The following is a 23,972-nucleotide window of genomic DNA, read 5'->3' on the forward strand; positions in this document are numbered from 1 at the left end:
GAAAATGTGATTTTCGAAAAATCGATATTTTTGGCAAGTTTTCGCGATGCGAAAGCCGTGCCCCCCTTAAGGAATGCTTACTGAGTCCCGTGACAATTAGCCTTTCCCATGCTTTACTTCACCGCAATACTTCGCATATGCTTCACTGCGTAACATTGCTGTGTCGAGGCAAAGCTTACTTCCGGGAACCGGCATTAAGCAACACATCATGCTTTCCAAGTGTCAAAGCCCATCGAAGCTTCGAAGCCAATACAAAGGCGGAGTTAGTGCCATTGCTGACAGTGGCGAATTCTTTCAATGAAAAACATGGCACCGAACAGCAAGAACATTAATGGCGAACGTCTGTGGGGATGCGCGACTCTCGCGCGTCTTCTGATATGTTTTTCCCGCATGGCGCGTCTCCTGTAATCCGGCTTCACCGCGAGGCCTGCGTGATGCCCGCGGCGGTCGATGTGGTTGGGGCGCAGTGCGAGAGATGGCGCGAGTGTTGCGTTGCTAACGCCGCCTCACGGCAGGGTTACTTGGGGGCGCAGGGGAGGACGGGCTGGCTCTTCCCCGGCGGGTCGGCGAACGGCGCGGACATCCCGCGCACCGCCGACCCATGCTTCTGCGAGACCGCCTCGCGTGGCCGCCTTGGAATGCGCCACCATTCGCGTGACAGTATGCGCAAACGACCAGGCGTTGGGATCCAGCATGGGGCGAACATATTCGCTCGTTTTCCGGTCGCGGTGAGTCGGACTTCTAGATTTGTCGCGCGCCCATCGGCATGTTTTGTGGATAGCAACTCGGCTAGCAGGCATTGATCTATGAAAGGTGCAATAAATGCCCTTGTGACTGTTTGCACTACTGTGCTGTCGTTCCTTTGTCCCAAGAGCACGGTGTGAGAGACCCCACATCTGGCGCCCAACGTGGGGCTCTTGGGACATCGGACGATAGATTTAACAGTTTGCTTCGTTCGAGACCTTTGTTTGAACCGAAGCGTAGGCCTAGCGTGAATTTTGATCGCTAGCGTCGGCGGCGTGCTTTCTTGAGCGAGGTGATGGTGGCTGTAGTGTGTTTGAACATGTCAACATGCTAAGCCTTTTCGCAAGTGTTTTTTTAATGACATTCGTCAGTACGAGAGCCACGTGGTCTGCATCCTGGGAGAGCGAGGCTGAGCGCCCGCGGAGCAGTGGCAAGCTTGAAGCGAGTGAGTACGGAAGCCTCGTGGGTGGTCCGAATTTCTTATGTAAATAGCTTCTTCTATCTCTGACTCGGATGAAGTCGCGGCTCTTGGAGCCGGGTGGCCGCGGGCCACGGGTGCCACTACGGGCTGACTGGTATTGCGGCCTGGCACCGGGCGCTTCGACACCGTCTAGGACGGTGGTCGCCGTCAACTCGGATGCTGTGTGCACCGAGCAGAGTAGGACCACCTCACAGAGCTGACGTCTCCTCGCGGCTGCCTGTTTTGCGCTCCTTTTGGGTGTTGTTTGTTGGATGCCGGTTGTTGTCAGGGTAGCGACGCTTTAGGCCTAAGGCTTTACGAAGCTGCCTGTCGCACGTGGAGGGACACAACCTGGTGGACCGTGGCGTTGAGGTGTTGCAAGTTGCTTCCCTCATTCTATTTAGCCTCGCACGAATTGAAATTACTCGTTCGACTCAAGGAAGCGAGCTTCGTTCACGTGAACTTCGCATCTGAGTAGCTGCCCGATCTTTTGCTAGCCGAGTTGAACATCGTACCACGTGGGCGATGCACATGCAGAATTCCTCTCCCTTGCACTACTTTAGTGTTTGCCGAGTGTGTTGAGTGTACGCAGCATGATTGGAGTCACCCCTGGCTTGCTGTCACCTGCACATCGTCTGCGCTGCTGCTCCGGACTACGATCGAGCCACCCCGGGCGATGGTGATGCTGTGGCCAGTTCGGCGCAGCAACTTCGGCGGCCTCCTGCATCCAGCAACCCTTGGCGGCGGACAAAAGAGCCGGCGGTCACCGACAGCTACGGCAGCTCTTCCCAGCAGGGCGCGTCGGCGCGAGTGACACTTGCTCGTACCGACTACTGTGTCGTCGTTTCCGGAGTCCTGGCCTGGCATCGTGCCGTCGAGTCTGCAAAGCTGCCGCTGTGACCGGCGGACGCCAGCGGTGCAGCCAAGGACAATGTCGGCTCGCATGCTATGGACAGCGTGTGGACATTTCCTCGGCGCGGCCACTGTTGCGTTGATGTTAGACCATGGGACATGTCTCGCCAGACTATGTGGTGATTTAAGGTTGGGGGGATGTGGGGATGCGCGACTCTCGCGCGTCCCCTTATATGTTTTTCCCGCATGGCGCGTCTCCTGTAATCCGGCTTCGCCGCGAGGCCTGCGTGATGCTTGCGGCGGTCTATATGGTTGGGGCGCAGTGCGAGAGATGGCGCGAGTGTTGCGTTGCTAACGCCGCCTCACGGCAGGGTTACTTGGGGGCGCAGGGGAGGACGGGCTGGCTCTTCCCCGGCGGGTCGGCGAACGGCGTGGACATCCCGCGTGCCGCCGACCCATGCTTCTGCGAGACCGCCTCGCGTGGCCGCCTTGGAATGCGCCACCATTCGCGTGACAGTACGCGCGAACGACCAGGCGTTGGGATCCAGCATGGGGCGAACATATTCGCTCGTTTTCCGGTCGCGGTGAGTCGGACTTCTAGATTTGTCGCACGCCCATCGGCATGTTTTGTGGATAGCAACTCGGCTAGCAGGCATTGATCTATGAAAGGTGCAATAAATGCCCTTGTGACTGTTTGCACTACTGTGTTGTCGTTCGTTTGTCCCAAGAGCACGGTGTGAGAGACCCCACAAGTCGAAGCAGCTAGGCCTAGCGTTGCCGTGGTAGTGGCTACGATTGCAAGCGGACCTGCGTTAGAGAGCGCCGGTTCGAAGTGGCTAGATAATAAAAACTTTGATTAATGGCTTTGAAATGGCTTTGATTAATGCCATTTCGGACCTCCGGCCCAGGCAAAAAATCCAGAAAATGGGACAACAAAGAGTTCTTGCATCCGAAATTTCAGACATTCTTATACTCTATAGGGTACATGGCGGTGCCACGAAGTCATCCGCATTACTGGGCATGTCCCGAAAATCGGGTGTCCGGAAAATCGATCGTTGATTGTACACTGACAGCTCTTCCAACCGATAACACAGCGTCGAAGACAATTCGTTACGATTCCTCTATTCAACTCGAGCCAGCATTAGCACGACTTTAGTTCCCTTTAAATAACATTACAGCTAATTTTCTCTGATGGAAGCACGAATTCCCCCCGAGTTTTTCCCGAGCATTTCCAGAATATTCAAAATCCTTGAAAATTCCCAGTTTTCCCGGTTGGTAGACACCTTGAGTTCGAATTACCGGGCGTTTTCGCTCATTCGAATACACATAACTTTGACGGGACCACAGCGTCAGCTCAAATAAACCAGGAGTTAGAATTAGGCATGTTCGAATTAACAAGATTTGACTGTATTAATAATGAGGAGTGCAACACTACCTTTGATTTTTCATTTTTGATACGGTGCGCCTCATCAATGACAAGGTAGCGCCAGTTAAACTTCTTGAGGACAGCCTTTTCCCGGATGACCATCTCATAGGAGGTGACACAGACATCCCATTCTCCAGGCATCAGTGTGTCGCGAATGAGTGCAGCCTGCAAAAACAGAACAAAAATAAACGGCACCTTCAAGTAAAATATTACAAAAACCAAAATTCATGCTTACAATATTTATGGCGATGGCAGGGTCTGGCTGAGATTTGTCTGTTCCAAGTTTTGTCAATCACACTGCTGATGAAGCAAGTCAAACACTATGTTGTATATAATACACTGTGTGTGATTGTCCAAATGAAATCTTTTCTCCTCTTTTATTTATTAATTTTTAGGGCACAACTTATAGATTGGAGAGGCTGCAATACAAAGCCTGATGATGCCTCATGAATAAGAAACCGAAGGTTTGAAGAATTATACCTGCCAGTTCAGATGTTATCAGCAGAAGCGCATACGTATACCGTATTCACTTGCATAATGATCACACTCACGTAATGATTGCACCCCTGAATTTTGTCATCAAAATTCAATTTATTTCCTTTCCCGTGTAATGATCGCACCCCGAACTTGCCACAGTGATATGTCGTGTGCAAAGTCTAGCCGATGATGATCGCGCTTACCATCTGTCGAATGCTACACGAACGACTCTTCCAAGACATACCAAGCGGTCTGCACGCACCGAACAGATGCCCCATTTCATTCCTTTCATCAGTTTCTGCACTTCCATGAAAAAAAAAGCTACAACCAAACTTGCCTTGGCTTTATTATGTGTAGGCTTTATAACGGTTGTGGTCAAGAACAACAAAAAGGCGCTTTTTGATTCTTCTCGTCTGCACTCGTGGGCCCTCAACCGCGAGCGGCAACGATAGTAGCCACGTTTACACTGATATGTTAGAAGTGTACCCTATTCATACGCCGACGCTTGTAACACAGCTAAGATATACGCCCGCCCATAGCGGAAGCGTGCCGTATTAAGATAGTAGTGAAGACAAATGCCACAGTTTCCGCAGCGTGCCCGCCATGGGTTTCTGTCACTGGCAGCTAAGCACGCCCATCTCTGCTTCTGTCCCCTCAAAGTGGTCATGGCTACATAATTGTCGCGAACTTGCCGATAGTAACAATATTATTCATTACTGACACGGAAGAAACTGCTTCAAGAAGAATAAAAATCGCGTTCGGCTTGCTCTGCCGGCAACTATATTTGTTTTGGTGTCCCGCACTGTTACAGTGGCAGCCATTTATTTGTTGACCTGTTGTCATCCAGCAGCAAATGCGGGATGAAAAAAAAAAAAGTTTTCTTCTCGTGGGAAATTTTACCTGCGTAGTGATCGTACCCCTGACTTTGCATGCATTTTTTTTACAGAAAAGTGCGATCGTTATGCGAGTAAATACGGTAACAATGGCACTGGCACATGTGCCACATATATTCACATGTCACACATGATGTAATGACAGAAAACTATATTTTGGTTATTGCAATGAACAAAATTGCATGGTTTGTAATTGTTCTCTTTGCCATGAACAGCACAGGGAACATTACTCTAACAAATGGTGCAACCTGAGAGACAGTTCTCCTGCTCTTGGTTAAGCAGGCAGAATCTCAGAGCACAATTTTTTACCATTTTGTGAGCACTAGCTGCAGGAAACTGTAAACAGTCCATCTGTAGACTTAAGAGGAATAAGGCAACAGGATCAGGCCCTTTTAGTTGCTGGTATCAAAGAAAATGAAGTATAATATGTTCCATTTCAGCTACTACAATAGCACTGTCTGCTACTAAGATGAAAATCAAATGAATGCATCAAAATAGATCTGCCAACAAAATTAGCCATCATTCTCACACACAGCCCATTGTTGTTTGTGCACGAAACATTCCCCCAATAATATTTCTTTAGAGCCCATGTAGAACGCCCTCAGTGTTCAGAATCAGCAGCAACACCCTCATCTCTTTTCTAATACAGTCTCCAACCGATGAATCGGAAATCCATGATCCAGACATGCTCGTTAATTCGGACAGCTTTGCGGCACGGCCAATGGCCCCATAGACTTAATGTGTAAAGACAACCGATATCTTAGACAACTGCCAGCTAGCTCTACATTCCATTATCTGGACTCGGTCCATGGCTGTAGCGTACGCCAACTCTGTCACCACTATCTTCTCTGGCAACCTTGACGAGACATCAAGTATGGCCTTAGAGATTACACGCCAGATGGCAATCTATGAGTTCTTGTCTTGGTCGCTGCTCTACGCCTCTGAGATTTAACTGCAAATGCCAATCTTGGAGGCTTTGCCTGAATTGTGAGATCACATCAACATCGCAATCATCGCATCCTTTTCCGGGACCCCGCACATGGCCTGCTATTGCCATTCTATTTATTGAGTTTGCATTCTGCCATGCTGTGCTTGTTTGTTTAGTTTGCGTTCCAGACAACGCTTTGCTGGCTCCAAGAAGTTAATAATGAAGTTATAGACAGGCCGCATCAAATGCCACCAACGATGCTCTCACAGTCCGAATGAGCCCGACTCCGTAACTGAAAATGCTGAACTGCTGCCTACCACAACGAGCTCAAATGTGGACATCAGTGATAACCTGCTAGACTGCAGTGAGCCAATTCCTGCCGCCGTTAGATTTGAAGACTTTGCAGCCGTCGACAGTGTGGTTTCGTCGTGTGCCAGACTGAAGGATAACGAAACAACTGAGCAAGTTCTCCTACCATCAACCAGCAACTTTGACTCGGATGATGATGTGCCGTGTTATCCGGAGCCTTCCACATGCAGATCTGACTCAAGCCTTTGCAGTCTTTGCATCGGCATATAGCGAAACTCAAAACTGGCAGAAATACAGGCGAACTTGATTGCACGTAAGTGGAAGTGTGTGCCGCAATGCATCGGCCCCTTGTTCCTTGCACAGGGGCCTTAAAACGTAAATAAAGTGATCTTTCTTGGATACATTCATTTTTTGTTGGCATTCAATAGTTCGGACTTACTTATGCTACCTGTGGAGTCCTAATTATCATTTGTCGACTGTAATGCGAAGAGCCGAAACTCACCCTGGCATTTTGGTCTCCAATCAGGCAGACGGCACGGAGAGATGGACACCACCTCTGGAACTCGCTCATCCAATTGGCCAGGGTTGACTTTGGCACAATGACCATGTGCGGTCCATTGATGTTGCGATAGTGTTTCATGTAGCCCAGCAGTGAGATGGTTTGCAGTGTCTTTCCTAGACCCTGTACAAAAGACAAAATCGTGCAACAAAACATTTATATCAATTTCATGCAGATTACAACTACTCACAAGCTGTTTTATCAAATAGACAAGATGTTTTGTCACATAGTAATGAATGACTGACAGGGTTTAAAAGGAAACTCTGGCAGTTGTTTTGTCACATCAGAGAAATTGTTGTTTCAGATTTCCAAAAGTGCAAGGCAATTAAACTCGCTTATAAGCATAGAAATAATTCTTAAGCAGAAAACTACATCAACATCAAATGTGGACCAGGAAATAAAGAAAGGTTCACCTCACGGCATCCACAGTCAACTTAGAGCAGGAATGCACTGAATACAGGAGCACTATAAGCAACATCTCAAGACAATGTGGTCAAATATAAGGGATTCTGAGAGTTCTTGTGTTGCAAGACTCTTCTTGGTAAAAAAAAGAAACATACAGAAACCTTGCTTTTGTAGCTCATGTTGCTGCCGAAACGTTTAAACCAGATGATAAGTCCTGCACACTTGCTCACAGTAATGAGTTCTGGATGCATTTAAGGACAGTTTCACAACGTTTTGGCACTACCACTGCTACCTCCATTGTGGACAATCACAAGCAGCAAGAAAAGGATGGGCAATAGAAATCCTCTGTTCAAAGGCATGAATCCAGAGTCTGCATGCCGACTTAAAATTAATTTGAATATTCATTAAGATAATGGTCTCCGCAATGAATGTCTAAGCAGAAAACACTATAACGGCCATAAAGCAATTTTGGTCACGAGGCGATTCCAGACTTATGAAAAAAAATGCTGTATGGTCACAGTGAACAGTGAAGTGACCCACACATAAGAGTTGATGCTGGAACTGCTCTGCACTTACCAGCAGCAAGACAACTTGCCAGGCAACACTGAATCGCTGTAAACATATCTGCTAATGACTGCTACAGAGTGCCAGTGTGGTGCTACATTGAACTGCGAATTACTTTTATAATTGAAAAATCCAACACAGTACTGCCACCCATTTGAAGCACGAGAACACAAACTCCAAGACTGCTGTGGGGACTGTAGTTTATGTATGCACTCTGTTCCAGCAACTCTGACACCACAAATGTGCGGCACACTACAAACTTTATCGTCAGTCTAACATTTTCAAATTGACAACACCCATTCCCATAAATGTGTTGACTAAAAGACTGCTGCTGTGCGGAGTGCATTAGTTCATTGGCAAAAACAAATGTTAGCACTTCTTTTCACGTATCTGTAATCACTTAAGTTGATCTACAGATACGAAAATATTGTTAAGTGCACCCTGACACAATTTACTCTCAATAACATCAGATCACAAGAACACAGCTGGCCCTGTAACCTGCTAACTCAACGCACTCTTTAAAAAGTGTGTGTTCTTTAATCAAACTCTAGCCTGTTTCAAAACAGTTACTGCCATCATAAGTCTCACCATTTCATCAGCAAGGATTCCGTTGATGCCATGTTCATACAGCGAAATCATCCAGTTAAGGCCTCGGATCTGGTAGTCACGAAGCTCACCCCCTTTGATATAAGTAGGTGAGGTCTCAAAGCGTGTAACTGTAATTTCCTTTCGACGGCTGTCCGAAAGCAGCTCTTCATCTTCTTCTTGTTCTGTCATCCGGTGTCGCAGGCTGCCACAGTACAAGCGAAGTTAAGCAACAGCACATTCAGATATTGTTTAAAAATATTATACTATTTTAAGCTACAAGACCATCAGCCACTTGCATATGGTGTGAGCAAAAATATAAAGGTTGTTGCACAACTAATCATTCCTTCATATAATATTTTGAGACAAGGAAAGTGGCTAACAAGAGTGCGGCAATGACAATTTGCTGCTTTATCATTTCCACAGCTGCATATGACAACATAAGGGCTATGACAAGCATCTTTCCAATTTACATGTGAACTCATGGTAAAGCAATAACTGTCCCACACAGTAAGCAATGCAAGTATCACCAAACCAGCACCTCAGTTTTCTACTAAAGATGGAAATGCAGAACAGTAATGTGCTGCACATATAACAATGACATTGGGAAAAGTCACAGGCCTGCATGGCACATGCAGCTCAGTCACAGCGCAAACTGGAAGAGCGGCTTCATAGGAGATCCATTTTTGGCAGCATGCACTAAAGGGTCTTCGTGGCGAAGTCTCTTCGCGACATTTACACGAGAACGATCTCAACTGTCTGCCCGGCGTCAATGGTGAGCTGCAGATTGTGCTGCTCTCTGCGCAGCAATCTGTTGAGCCTGACGATTTATTGGCAATCCCTTTGAAATGTGGCAGTGACACAGTCGCCTAGCCAGCTAGATTTAATCAGGTATACATGTTTTTTTCAGTATAGCATTTCTGTATACATATCCTTAATCTTCTTTTACAGTGAAACTGTTAAGGGCTACTTTCCCCACTATTGTATCTGCGTAAAGAAAAAAAAATAACGAAGATAGTGCATTGCTGGGCCGACCCATGGCAGAGGTGATGCAGGCGTTAAGCGCTCCCCATACGTGCGCCGATCCCAAAGATAGTGTAATGCCAGGCCAACCCATGGCAGAGGTGAAGCAGGTGTTAAGCACTCCCCATGTGTAGGCCAATCCCGAAGATAGTACAATGCCAGGCCAACCCACGGCGGAGGTGCAGTTCGCCATTAAGGGGCCCACATAAACAGCTTCATTGGTCATCCTTCTTCACAGAGTTGAAGGGCACTGAGTTTTTCCTTCTTCAAACCTTCTCCATCTACCTTGTACCGCTACCTATGCTGGTTCGATGGATGGATGTTGTCAGCGTCCCCTTTGGAACAGGGCGGTGGGTTGTGCCACCAAGCTCTTGCTATTATACTGCCTAATGTCCTACCTAGGTAAAAAAAAAAAAAAAAAATTTTTTTAAATGCACGATGTTGCCATAATTAAATTTTCTGACCCGCTATTGCGAACTTTGTTTTGTATGTCTCCCGTTCTTTTTTTTTTTTTTTTCCTACATTTGTTCCACCAATGTTCCAATCGCCTCTTACTAATATCTACTGCAGACATATTTACTTTCCCCCCGCTATCGCTGAACCCAAGGGCGTCAAGGAGTCTATTGGTGCTTAAATCGGCCGCTGGGCAGATATCTTCACATTCTAAAACATGCTCCATCATTTCCCTAGCTTTACCACAGCAAGCACGATGCTTCTTCTTCCTTCTTATCTCGCTTTACAGGTGCTTGTCCTAAGGCATACTGATCTTGCTTCGAAAGGTAATGAGCTTCCCTTTGAGCTATTGTTTCTTTCCTGGTTTCGTTTTTTCCTCTTACGTAGTTACTCATGGTAGGTTTCTTTTCCAATGCCACCACCCATGAGATTATTTCAGCCTCTCTGACTTTCCACTTGACATTCTTTGTTGCTGTGTTGCTCACGCTACAGGCCACATACTTGCTGGTAAGCTTTTTAGTTCTTTTCCTCCACTGTGAATCAATGTTTTTTCTGTACAAGTACCTCAACACTCTCCCAGCTCGTTTACTTTCTTCAATATTCCTCAGTCGTTCTTCACAATTAATTTTACTGTGAGCTTCCCTCACTTCAAACTTGTCCAGCCCATAACACCCTGCACAGCTTCATTTGTAGTCTTCCCATGAGCGCCTAATGCGAGGTATCCCACTGACCTATGGTTGCTATCGAGTCCTGATTGTACCTCTGATTTCAAGCAAACAACCGCATTTCCAAAAGTAAGTCCTGGAACCTTTACATCTTTCCAGATAACCCCGGTGCACCTCATACCTATTTATCACCATAGGGCTCTGTGCTTATTATGGCTGCATTTCTCTTCCGCTTTACTGCTATTGTTTTTTCCTGTGTTTCCATACATTTATTGCCTTCATTTATCCATATACCAAGGTATTTATATTCTGTTACCCAAGTTACTTTCTGGCCCTGTATCGCCACTGTCTGTTCACTGTTTTCATTGAATACCATAACACCTGATTTTCTAAAGCTAAATTTAAAACCTAAATTCTCGCCTTCCTGTCCACAGATATTAGCCAGACGTTGAAAATCACTTGGCTTATTAGCTAGCAACACGATGTCGTCCGCATAAAACAAACCTGGAAGCTGATGCAACTGCTACATGGTGTGCCACCTGGTGTAATAATATGCAACTGCATTACAAAGTGTGCACATATCAACGTTACATGCAGCGCACATGCCAATTGTGTCTTCTTACGCACTAGGATGTGCTTATAGAGCATGTTTCCGCTGCAAGCTAGCGAGCGCTGCCATGGCTCAGTGGTTGAGTAGTTGACTCCCACACAGCGGGCCCGGGTTCAATCCTGCCGGGAACTGGTTTTTCTTTTTTTTTTTCTCATTCCTGGTTGTAGCTGCGACAGACACCAGCGGCGGCAGACATCACCAACCGAAACAGCTATTGGAATGAGCCAATCGCATTGTTGTAATACTTACAGCTTACACTGTAATACTGTCCTAAGTCAAATTTCACTTGGCCTCAGCTTTAAACTAGATATTTATAATGCACAACTTTTTTTTTTAATTTCAATTAATGCTATTAAGTGCAAGGCAAAACAACATTTAAAAACTTCAAACAGCTGTATATGTAACAAAAGAGAGCGCTTCATTATATTGCGTACGTTGAACAAACTGTACACACAAAGCCCCTTTCTATCAAATATAAGATTGTGTGTGCACGTAGTATGGGTGTCAAATGACTCAATCTGGTTGCGATTGAGCCTGTTCAGGTTCATATTCTTGGTTGCAGTTGGCTCCCTTGTGCAAGCTGCGAAAGGGAGCCAATCGTGATAGAGAATTTCGATCCGCATCAGATTCGATCATGATAGAAAGTAGTTGTGCGACACTGGTATAACATGTACTCACAAAATCTAGCAAAGTATAAACAGGATTTCAATGACCTTTTTACATGCATTTTTAAAACCCCTAACAAGGCCTATAGTTCACACAGTAGTGATATTCAGGGTCTGCCGTTGACATGCCTTAATTTAGGAAAACAGATATTTATTTATGTTAAACGAACTTCATGCTAATGTAACCAATTGAGTAAACACTGGCAGGCAGCTAAGGCATTTCTTGTCACAAGATCATGCTTTCCATGTGCGCAAAAAATTTGTGCATGTCACATGTTATTGCATTGTAAATTCTAAGTTTGTTTAACTACTACTATTGTACAAAAAAACGTCACCTTTCTCAGTTAAGAATTTTTGTGAACTGATTCCTCACTGGGACTCAAAGCTCAAGTAAGTGGACGGAGCGACCTTGTTTCAAGCCCTTCGTCTTCCCCAGATATACTTTTGCAAATGGAATAAAAAATGGTTGCAAAGAGTGCTTTAAAGAGTTCTTGCAAAGAGTGCTTTACTAACCAATTCTTCTATCATTCCAGAAAACACAGTTAAAAATACTACAGCAACCATAGGGTAAGTTCTGGGCTTAACAAAAGAAAAGTAGCGTCACTTATAATTTCTAACATTGCAATTTATGGCAAACATTACTAGGCACACTGCATGGCACCGACAGTGCGAATTTTTTTTTTTTTTTTGCAGAATAGCAGGTTGTCTGTGCATACCAAACGCAGATGCAAATTTCAGAAATAGATGTATCAATGCACTTGCTTGGACAGCTATCATTGCATTGTGCAAGTAGCAAAACAGTTCCCAAACGTTACACAGTAACAACTACGAAAAATATGCATAGAAAGCCTCAAGAACTGCACAACAAATTAAAGTGACAGGCATGACTCACTCTCCCATGGCCGCAAGTTTAGCTTTCTCATCATTCTTCTTCAACTTCGGCCGGCCTGGTTTCAGCTTGAGAGGCGACGTGACACCTTTTGCCGCGCTACTAGTGGTCATAAAATGGGCGAAGATTTCCGTTTGTTGTAGCAGGTAGTCGAAACGATTGCCCCTGTCCAAATCCTAATAAAGAAGTGCAGAATGCGGTGCTCAGTAAGACATGCGAAAGTTGTTCCGACAAGCTAACTCGGCTATACTTTAGGCATCTTACCAGCTTGCTATCGTAGTCCGTTTCATCCTTCTTTTCGGTCGCCAGGCCCTCCTCTTCATCAGGCGTCTGCAACACAAAGTACACCGGACGCTTAGATTAAAAGTACTCAAAACGGCGCGGCGAGTCCTAGGCAACGGCAAGCGACAACCGACGTCCTTGTCGCGTCGTCGCGGTCAGCTACTGGTGCTGTTGGTGTGCTCGACTTTCAGGTGACAGACGGATGGATTAAAAACAGATTGTTGTACTACACATTAAGAAGAACTGCAATTTGCTCCAAATGCCGGTTATTGGAAAGTCCGCCAAAACTCCACAACACTACCGGAGGAAGGCTCTATGAAGCGCTTCGGAAATCATCCCGACACTTTGATCTCAAGTTCGCCTTCGCAATTTTCGATCGAACAGGTGCCGGGAACTGCACTGAATACCATATTTCCTCTGTAATAGGAAAGTAAATTTTGGCCCATTCGCTCTGAGTAAAGGCCCGCCAATTATTTTTCACAAACACATGAATAATGACTTTAAACGCACCATTGCACAGGTTCATCACATAAAGCCATCAGACGAAATCTGTATCCATTCTATTATCTTTCGATCAACTTACATATGCGGGTATATACATCTTGAAAGAATCAATGGGACGAATGACAGACTAAAGTTGAGCTGTCGTACGGTCACTGCAGACTTACGGATTCCTTTGTACTCTCCGGACTTTCCTCCTCCTCTTCTTCGGGCATGGCCTCCACGATCTCTGGATTTTCCTCCAGCATCTTGGCACTGTTAAACGATTGGCTACTGATCGTTTACCTTACGAATTAACTAGTACAAAACGCGCTACAAAGCATGTGCACTAATTCCCGGCAAAATGATGCCAGCCCTAGCCTCGTCCCGGGACGCAGCGCAGCATAACTAGTGTAACAAAGTGCGGCAGATGTCGCTACCATCAATAGCGTTTCTTGAAACCCTCGAACCAAGTATTTGGCCAGCAACTGGCACGTGCGCGCATTGCGTTTTGGTTGTTCCAAGTAGTGTTGTCTGGTATTGTGGCCATTTTGGTGTGGAGTGTGGCGCGTAGTTGACGTAGTCGCGAGAAGAGCAGACTGTGGCCGCACCATGAAGGCGAAGCGCAGTGGTAAACCTGCTGTTAAACAGCCGGAAAAGGTAAACCCGTTTGAAGTGAAAGTGAACAGGCAGAAGCACGATGTGCTCGGTAGAAAGTCGAAAAGTGACCGTGGTCTTCTTGGTGTTTCTCGAAACAAGGCGATCAAGAAGCGCAAAGCGACTCTACTGCAAGAATACGTCTTGCGGAACAAATCGAGTACCTTCATGGACAAACGGATCGGTGAATTCGACTCTGCTATGAATCCTGACGATAGGATGGCAGCGCGACTAGCCCAGGAGCGCAAAATTTCACAGAAGAAAAACGTATTCAGCCTCAATGAGGAGGAAGAGTTGACGCATCTCGGCAAGTCTATCAACGACATGGAAACCCACGACGATCCCCGCAGTGACGACGAAGACCTTTACGACAAGTTGGGTCGGGACTTCACCGAAAAGACAAATTTCGGTGGATTTCTCACGAAAGCCGATCCCAGCAGCGATGCTGCTAAATCGCGACGAGAAGCCATTGATCAGCTCATTGCAGAGTCAAAGAAACTTAAGTACGAAAGGCAAGTTGAGAAAGACGAAAACTTCGAGCTTACGGAGAAGCTCGATAAAGACTGGAAGGAATTCCAGAGTCTTTTAGCTGCCTCCAAAAACAAGAAGAGCGCCGCAGGAGACAAGGAGGCCAGTACAGATGAATACGACGTGCTAGTGAAGCAGCTCAAGTTTGCACCCTTGGCTGGACAGGCTTCCGAAAGAGTGAAGACAGAAGATGAGATTGCCCAGGCGGAGAGAAAACGACTCGAGAAGCTGGAACAAGAAAGAAAAGCCAGGGCTGAAGGGACTGAAGCGAGAAAGCACGCGGATAAGAGGCAATTAGCCTCTGCTGACGATTTGGACGACAGCTTTTACAAGCGCGAGCGCATCACTGCAACCACGAAACAAAGTGAAAGCGACGAGGACGAGCCTGAAGAAAATGAAGAGTCTGGCCGTGTCACTGTTGAGTCGAAAGAGGAGTGCGACAGAAGCGCTGATGAAGACTCCGAGGAGGGGGATGATAAATCTGAAGATAGCTACGCCGATTTGGATTCTGACAACGTTGCTAGTAGCGACGATGAAGAGTTGCGAGACGAGACGATTAACGTGAGAGGCACCAACTCAAATTTTACACCTGCCAAAGATAAAAATCTACTATCTGAAGTGCAAAAACTAAATGAAACAGGAGTGGGCAAGCAAAAGCTAACAGTTGTTGATGTACCTGATACTGAAGAAGAGTTTTTAAGGTTGCTCGGAAAAAAGACTGCAGACGAAAAGGCTGCCCTCATTGACAATATGATTAGAGGCAATCAGGCAAGTTCATCGTGCAAGAAGCTTGAGAGGCTCTTTGTGTTTCTTCTTCAACACATCAGTGATGTGGCAGATGTCGACATTCACCTGGTGGACAAACTGTGCCCTCACATTTACTCCCTGGTGCAGCTTTCCCCAACAACGTGCGGCCACTTCCTTTTAGACGTAATTTCCGAAAAGGAGGAAGAACTTCAAATTCTCTTGAGTAAGAAGGCTAGGTTTTCAGTGCCTTTCCCAAGTTTTAGCACTCTGGTGTTCTTAAAGCTTGTAGGGCAGTCCTACTCTGCTTCAGACTTCTCGCACATGGTTGCTACTCCAGCAATGCTTTTTGCAAGTCACATGCTCACTTGTTGTGGACTTAAGGAGCCTGTAGACTTTCTAAGAGGCATCTTTGTAGCCAACGTTTTTCTCGAGTATTTGGCATATTCTAGGCGCTTTTCACCGGAGCTCCTCACTTTCCTAGCACGGCTTCTTTCCCACAGTGCCTTGAAGCTTGAAGATGAGGGAAGTGCAACAGCTGTCAGTGAAAGTGAGCTTAAGCTTCCCTTGAAAGCTTTGGGAAGCAGCCAGGTGGAAATGACTGGTGTGCTGAAGCTTAAGATAGTCTATGCTGGTGTCAAGCTCATTGAAAAGTGTGTATGTTTGTATGAGGCACTGCCTTCATACAGGGAGCTGTGTGATTCACTGTTGGCTGTATGCCAAAAACTTATGGAGCCCAGTTACCCTGAAAGCCTGAGAGGTGTGATAGAGAACACACTCATCAAGCTTGACTACAAAGTTGAACGCAAGCCACTGAAACCAATCAAAAAGCCACCACCGACAAAACCACTTTTGGAGCCCAGGTTTAGCATGAAGTATGATGGCCGCAAGCACTTCTCAGGTGGCGAGAAAAAAGTGCAACTCAAGAAGCTGAATTATCAGTATAAGAAGGAAATGAAGGGAGCCATGCGAGAAGTGCGTAGGGACAACCAGTTTTTGGCTCAGCACATCCTCAAGGAGCAAATGGCAAAGGATACCGAACGTAAGGAGAAGGTGAAGCGCATTTACAAAGAGCTTGCCAGTCAGGAAGGTGAATACAAGGCACTGAAGAGGAAGAAAGAAAAGCTGTCAAATTGCATGTAAATAATGCATTAGGTACATAATGTGTAATATATTTTGCCTGTACTTGCAAATTGACATGTAAATACTGAAATATACTCTGAACTTGTGTTGTAATACTTTTAAGTGCAATAGCATCTGTTGCACTCATTGCATAATTCTTGTTTCTGCAATTTCTGTCACACCTTGAAAAATCCACATGATGTCCTCCAAGGACCAGAAAGAATGCCAGTTATGTAGTCTCTGCAGAAGTTTTGAAAATGCCACCAGCCAAAATCTCAACCCTTTGATTGCCCAGTTTTTCTTTCTCTGGCTGCTTCACAGCCCCTGCCAGGTTTTTGTTGAGTGTTGCTTCAGTAGGTATTTCAGGCTACATAAACCTGGTCTTTCATTGTGGTTTTCGTCCAATTCATAATTTATAAATTGTTCATATATCTCTTCACTTGTTAAAGTGTTGGTGGACCTGCCACACTGGTGTGTCATGATTGCCCCCTAGAATAAAGGACGTGGTTGCCCTGCTGTCACAGAGCACCGAGACATTTGCTCCACCTGTAGTCAGAAATTTAACTTGCAAGGCTTGTGCATGTTTAGATGTCTTCTCCGAAGATGGCACAATAGGTACGCAATGTTTTCTTTCTTCTTTTTTTCTTTTTTTTTACAAGTTTCTTTTGTAGAGGTAGTAAGTGTGGTGGTAACTCAAAAGGAGTATAATCTGGAGTGGCAGTCAGAGGGTTAAAGGGAAGCTGAAGCACATAAAAAAAAAAGAGAGAATTTTCAGCAAAAAACAATTGTTTGTCCTCTAAATGAGATCAGTTTAACAGGCCACAAGTCACCACAAGTTGCTTTAATTTAGCAGAAATGAGCAGCACCATCTGCAGTTGACTGCGGGTCGATTAATGGGTTCTGAAGGTGAAGATGATCGTGGCGTCGTCCTCGGCATTGGCAAGGCGCATGATTTTATAGAACACTCCCATAACTTTTTGCTGACATCTATCTCGAGGACGGTCTCTTGCGCTACGCACAGTGCACGAGGGTGAAGAGCTTCAACGAAAATTTAAACAGTGATTGTGGCACTGCAATATGTGCAATCGAGAAACTAACTTTGGATTGGAGCCTCCTAAAGAGCCATGATATCTTGAGACATCTGGTGTATAGCACTGCATCCATCACAATGGCTTAAGTCCTTAAAACAGCATGTAAGATAGCAACTATGTTTTGTTTTTTTTATGTCAAAACTTTCCTTTATTCAAACATAAGCAGTCATTTTAGGGCATACAGTTATGTAAAATGCAAGCAGTACCACCAGTGGGTTGCTGAATTTGGAGAAAATGAAGGTCTGCACTCAATGTGTAACTGTTTCGTTTGTAAGCTTGTATTCTCTTTGTTTACTCGTTATATTTTCTGAGCTAACATTATTGTGTCATGGGAGAACTAAGACTTCTAAAGACCTTACATGCAGCTATGATGATGGTTTAGGCGAAGCCATGCTCCAGACAAGTCAAACCTCCCATGTCCCAGCATGTTCATTGAGTTAAAGCACCCTGTAGGAAGCCTGCACAGATTGTTGGTGGCAGATTTCCTTCTAGGCACCTTTGTCAGCAACATGCAAGATAGCACAGGACCTATAGGAATATAGCAGTGCACACATTGTTTGTTGGTGTGCAGTGGCAGGTAGTATGTTCAAAAAATGTGTGGCATCTCGCATGCTGCACAAAATGCAAAACAGGAACACATGGAAAGGCAACATGGGAACATGTGCACAAACATATTCACGAGGAGGTGCAAAACGTGCAGAATTCCTAATGCATAAAACCTTTATCTGATGTGCAGTAGCTATGTAGTTCTTAGATTTAGTAGGCTATAAAGCTTTGGCTAGAATGTGGTGTGGAGACCACATTCTACTGTACCTTGAAATGTATGACCACAGCGAAAGATCCAAGCAAAAAGAGAGAATTATGTGCCAATAACAAATGGTTCTGTTACTGCATCAAAATAAAACGCAAGAAGACAGACAATGCACATTTCCCTTTCTGCGCTCAGCGTGTGACACTGGTGCAAATCACTTGCAGGTGCCCATTCTTTTGGTCTGCAGTTCATTTGGCGCCTTCTCAAACTGCCTACATGCATCACGCATTTAAGTAATAAGGCTATAAAAAGGCGCCACAGTTTGTTATTTGATGCTTGCGTTTCACTATGGTACATTATTACACCGGCAATCTAGAAAAACTACAGCTCACAGAGGTTGTAATGCTACTGCGTGGCTGTATGCAGCTACAAAATGCTCCACCACATGGTCAATAACAAAGGACGTTAAAAGTTGAGCGCAGTTGGCCAAGAGTAGAGTAAAGCAGCAGGATCAAAGCTTCCCTCTCAAACTGGCGAAGTTATAATTACAATACTTCATTTGAATTTGAAATTTATTGCATATATAAGATAAGTACATTTAGACATGGAATATGTACAGGAGGTCTCGTAGTCGAAGACTAAGGGCGAGACCTCCTGTTAACACTCACAAGAGGAAAACAAGATATGTAATTACAGCAAACGAGAAATTGGTGCATACATGATTAAGAGCATACATACGTCATAAATAATGAAACATAGGTATGAAAAAAGAAAGAAAAGCAAATACATAAAATGTATAAAAAGTCAACTTTATACATATTGCAAGAATGTGCGCAACTCAAGTTTATATGAACCAATGGCATAATAATAGTATCCTTTAAGCTTAGTAAAGCAAGGCATTCCATAGTGAAGTTGAATCAAAATTAGCGGCGAATTTTCCATAATTAGTTCTTGGTTTAGGCAACAAAAAGTTATTCTGTGAAGCGAATCTCGTAGAAGCGACATGGGGGAACTGATCTGGGTTAATAAAGGGCTATTGAAAGTTTTCCATTGACGAATTTATAAAATAAGATTCCAAGGGAGTATTTGTTTAAGTTATGCAGTGGTAGTGTGTTGTGATCATGAAGCAACAACGAAGTGTTAGCTGTGGGATTGTTAAATGTTGTGATGCGTATAGCCTGATCTTGAATGTGCTGCAATGGGGACAAATACGAGGGGGGTTAACCCTATGTAGAGATAGGGTAATTAAAATGACCGTGAACAAATGAGTAATAAAGTGATAGCAGGGTTTTAATATCAAAGTATGACCAAGCCTTTAGTAGAATTTTAATGCCGCATACCGATTTCTTCATTAGTGAGTTAATATGCGTAGTAAACTTCATATGCTTAGCCAATTTTACCCCCAGTAATGTAGTATTGTCAGAAGCAAATATTATGTCATTACCAATGTGAGTAGATGGAGTGCCAGAAATGTGCCTATTGTATGAAGAAAAAATAAAATTAGATTTACTTGGTGTTAATACTTCGTCCATTACTCTGGCACCAGTTCAATACACAGACGGCGTCTTTGTTGATTTTGGATAAGAGTAAGCCTATACATTTATTTGCACTTAGTATGGTAGTGTTATCAGCATAGAGTGTACAATTAGATGAGCGTAGGCATAATGGAAGGTTATTGATGTAGATCAAGAATAAGAGAGGACCAAGAGCAGAACCTTGCAGTGCACCAATATTAGTTACTTTAGGTAATGAGTAAGTGCCAGATATGTATACATACCAATTGTTCTCAATTGATTCTAGCTTCTAGAAGTCTTACAACTAGTCAAACTGGACAATTAAAAATAGCAGCAGAACAGTAAGGACATACAATGTCTTTCAATGTGATGTGCTGCTCCAACAGTTGACTCAACAAGACACCTCTTGATACAACTCGGTTTCTTTTAAGCTTTCATTTTTCCTTTTTTTTAATGGGTCTGCACTAGAATAGTCAAGTGAACAAAAACCCGTCTGTTGGCTTGTGTATGGCAAGAGGGGAGAGGAAGCCGATGCAGAAAGAAGGGGAGAAGGCACCTGATGGAGGCAGTGCGCTGGAATGTGCCCCATGTAGTTTGTGTTCGGCTACCAGCAGATACTCAAGTACTAAATGGTGCTAGATGTAGTGTGCTTAAAAGTTATGGAACAGTACAGAATAAGTTGAAATATGTGAAAGGCACAAAAGGTGGAGCTAGCAGGGCCATACCCAGAAATTATTTTCGGGACCATGGATGACCATTTTGAAATATCTATTTTATTTTGTGCATGAATCAAGCACATCACCGACATATAATAGTATAAACATATTATATATTTCGACGTATACATATGACAGAGCATATGTCAGTTGTGGTAAACAGTACACTGCCATCAGAAACCCCCAACAACGCCCGCCTGGTTACAGCCCTGGGAGCTAGTAGCCACATTTGTTGTTCGTTTCATGCCTCATTTAGCAATACGGACAAATACAGGCTAGTGATATTTTAGTAACCTGGGGACCCAATACGAGCCACGAAAGACCTGCTGTTACACTTAGTCCATTCGGGCCTTGGAGACATTTTTTATTGTTTATTAGTAATCTGCATTTAACCTGTTTATTAAAGCGCTTTCTTTGCCTCTTCCTTCGACATTCCCATTGCTGTGGCTGCTGCTGTGCGGCACACCGCATCATGGGGTCATTCAGAGCGTATGTGTACATAACAGGAGTGAGTCGGAGAGGAAAAGTGACACGAAACTCGTTTTCACCCAACCGCGTCGAATGTGCCCAATGCCCTCTGGAGCTCCCTGGGCGTCACCACATTAGCCTCTTGACGGCTGTAATTATCCGCGACACCCCTCAGAAGCATTGCAGAAACTGCAGCGCTTCCCTTTCTACTAACCTGCGAGTCCAGAGGGGTCATAGATATAACTGTAGAGCGAGGAGAAGAGGCAGTTCCCATACAAGGAAAGGGGGTAAGGGGGAGTGACGTGAGAAGGCATGGAAACCCTACTACTATACGAAAGCGATTGCAGGGAAACTGGATATGCTTAAGTTCAAGGTACGGGACAGTACATTACTGAAGTTTTTCAAGAATAACTACAATGCAAATATGTCAAGTGGACAAAACACGCAGGGCGTGCGGAAGCAGAGCCGCATTAATTAAAGCGCACCGCAGGGTTCAGGCGACACTACAGAAACAGTTGTGTTTCTTCATCACTTGTGTGCTCGCTACGGTAGCTTTGCAGCTATGGCATTGCGAGAGGTTGCGGATTTGATCCCAATCGCGGCAGCCGCATTTTGACAGGGGCGAAACAGAAAACACACGTGCACTTCGATTTTGGGACACGTTAAAAAACATCACGGTGCCAAAGTTAATCCGTAGTCCGCCACTACAGCATGCCTCATAATCCGATTGTGCTTCAGGCACATACAGCCCCACAATCTAATTCAAGTTTAATACTTCTGCCATGGTGGGATGTGCCATACGAGGCAACGAGAATGCTCAACCCTCTCAGAGGTTATGAAATATGGTGCACAACAACACCTCAAGCGAACACCTCTCCGTGTGTGTTTTGTGTACTACACAGACAAACAGAAGTGGTGTACACAAGGTAATGTTTAACGTCAACTCACCGCTCTAGTGTTAGACTAAACATTCAAGAAAGTAAACTGTAGCCATCAGCATCACCGCTAATTATTGTCAATCAAAGCATCCAGCACGGAAAGTTTTGCCTACATCGATTCCCACAGTGCTTGGGACCTGCATAATTTTTTATTCCTAAATTTATTATTATTTTTTGTCTTCTTCACCTCCTGTATTCTTTCCCTCTTCATGTCATCTCATACACCTCATCTAAAGCAGCGAGCTCTACATATAGCAGGGCCGACATCTTCAGTTTCCATTAAACTTTTTCTCTTAGCATATGCAGAACTGTCAACTAGTTCAATCTAATGGATGTAAGGTGACCTTGTGCCAGTGGCGTAGTCAGGAGGTGGCACACTGGGCATACGCCTCCCCACCCCCATATCTTTGTTTGAATGGCGACTGCCCAGCCCCTCCCCTCTCCTACAGTCGTGCGTGCAACACCCCCACCCCACACGAAAAAAATGTCTGGTGCACCACTGTGAAGTGTGTGCATTATCACTTCCTGTTATGCTGCCCTTTTTTGCTCCTACATTAAAATCATTGCTAAAGAGAAGACAGCAGAGGTAGCAAATTATTTTTGTTATGCCATACAAGCATGCCTACAGCTTCTTTAGTCAAGTGTTAGGATGCAGTGCAGGTACAAATCTAACACCCTGCAGGTTTTCAAGTAAACATTCCTAAAGAAATAACAAAAGTTGCATTTCATTTCTGTTGCATCCACCATATCAACACATTACAAATATATCCCGATCCTGTGAATGATGGTTTTTATTAGGGCATTTTTGAAATAACACTCTTCAAAAGCCATACAGCCCGTACCCGCCGTGGTTGCTCAGTGGCTATGGTGTTGGGCTGCTGAGCACGAGGTCGCGGGATCGAATCCCGGCCACGGCGGCCGCATTTCGATGGGGGCGAAATGCGAAAACACCAGTGTGCTTAGATTTAGGTGCACGTTAAAGAACCCCAGGTAGTCAAAATTTTCGGAGTCCTCCACTACGGCGTGCCTCATAATCAGAAAGTGGTTTTGGCACGTAAAACCCCAAATATTATTATACAGCCCGCATGCTTTTTTTGTACGCCCAGCAGTTCATGTCCCTAGACTTAAGAAGCGTGAAACCTAAAACTCCCTACTCTGACAAAGCAATACAGGGAGGCTATGAGAAACACCGTAGCAGAGGGCTCAGGATTGTGACCATCCAAGGTTCTTTAATGTGCACCCAATGCATGGTGCATGAGCATTTTTCCATTCCGCACCCTATCAGAATGGGGCTGTCGTGGTCACAAAAAGAATATATGACTTGGTGCTCAGCAGAAAAATGCCATAGCTACTGAACCACCGCAGCGGGCCTGTCCCACCTCAAAAACAATGTTTGTTCATATAATAAAAAAAGAGGATGAAATCTCCATCAAATGGCTTACATAAAATAGTGCTATTATTCATTCTGAATGGACGCTGGTTCTATACAGCAAGTCCTTATTGGGATAGCATCCCGCAGCTGTAAGGCATGCAGATGTCATTACACAAATCATTCTGCTGGAATTGTTTTGCAGATGACCCTATTTACACAACCTGTAAGCGAGAAACATTCGAGATGAAAGCAACCTGAAACATTAAATCCTCTGGTCGCACCTCAAAGATTCGAACCCATTTCATGTGGCTTTGAAAAACCATGGCCTTAACCTTTCAAGCTGTGGCAGTAATGCAGCTTTGCAGTACAAATGGTTGGTAAGTCACTTACCGTAAAATGACAACAGTGCTAAAGCAGAGGCATTAGTTTGGCAAATCAGTGAATGCTCATCTTCAAAGCAGAAGCTTCGGGACAAGGACAAAACTCAGGAAGGACTTCTATTTTTCATCCCTTCCTCCCCATGTGTTCTTGTCATCAGGGGGCTGCGGAAGTGCATTTGAATGTGGGGATAGGAGTCGCGGCTCATTTAACTAAGACAAACTTTTTTTGTTGTGAAACCAAGACAAAATTTACTATATATATATATTTGAGGAGGTGTTGGTCCTCGGGGCTGTGGGAGTGCTCACACCCACTTCCCCCTTGGTTCCGTAGACCCTGCTTGCTACACTAGTACCACTTTGAAAATAGCAGGGATTGTATTCTCAGTTGATTGCTTTCAATGATCTAGAGTTTGGCATAGTAT

General features: G+C 44.8%; 2 protein-coding genes across 3 annotated transcripts in view; one reads left to right on the forward strand and one right to left on the reverse strand.

Moving 5' to 3' along the window:
- Iswi (nucleosome-remodeling ATPase imitation SWI) overlaps window positions 1-13,664 on the reverse strand; it is a 34,840-nt gene extending 21,176 nt beyond the window's left edge. Inside the window, exons 1-6 of one of the 2 annotated variants that reach the window (XM_075688512.1) lie at window positions 13,458-13,664; window positions 12,772-12,837; window positions 12,511-12,683; window positions 8,206-8,407; window positions 6,592-6,771; window positions 3,492-3,647 (exon numbers count right to left, since the gene is read on the reverse strand). In XM_075688512.1, coding sequence (XP_075544627.1) covers window positions 3,492-3,647; window positions 6,592-6,771; window positions 8,206-8,407; window positions 12,511-12,683; window positions 12,772-12,837; window positions 13,458-13,538 — 858 coding nt within the window. In that variant the 5' untranslated portion in view covers window positions 13,539-13,664. Of the gene's footprint in view, window positions 1-3,491; window positions 3,648-6,591; window positions 6,772-8,205; window positions 8,408-12,510; window positions 12,684-12,771; window positions 12,838-13,372; window positions 13,406-13,457 lie in introns of those variants that run through there. The other variant, XM_075688513.1, reaches the window with a different exon arrangement.
- An 85-nt stretch (window positions 13,665-13,749) lies between these two features.
- On the forward strand, window positions 13,750-16,836 carry l(3)07882 (Nucleolar protein 14 homolog l(3)07882). Its single transcript, XM_075688514.1, has one exon. It carries the CDS (start codon window positions 13,882-13,884, stop codon window positions 16,339-16,341), a length of 2,460 nt encoding a protein of 819 aa, XP_075544629.1. The 5' UTR covers window positions 13,750-13,881; the 3' UTR covers window positions 16,342-16,836.
- The last annotated feature ends 7,136 nt before the right edge of the window (window positions 16,837-23,972 follow it).

The sequence above is a fragment of the Dermacentor variabilis genome, chromosome 4, assembly GCF_050947875.1.
Source record: "Dermacentor variabilis isolate Ectoservices chromosome 4, ASM5094787v1, whole genome shotgun sequence".
NCBI classification, from domain to species: domain Eukaryota; kingdom Metazoa; phylum Arthropoda; class Arachnida; order Ixodida; family Ixodidae; genus Dermacentor; species Dermacentor variabilis.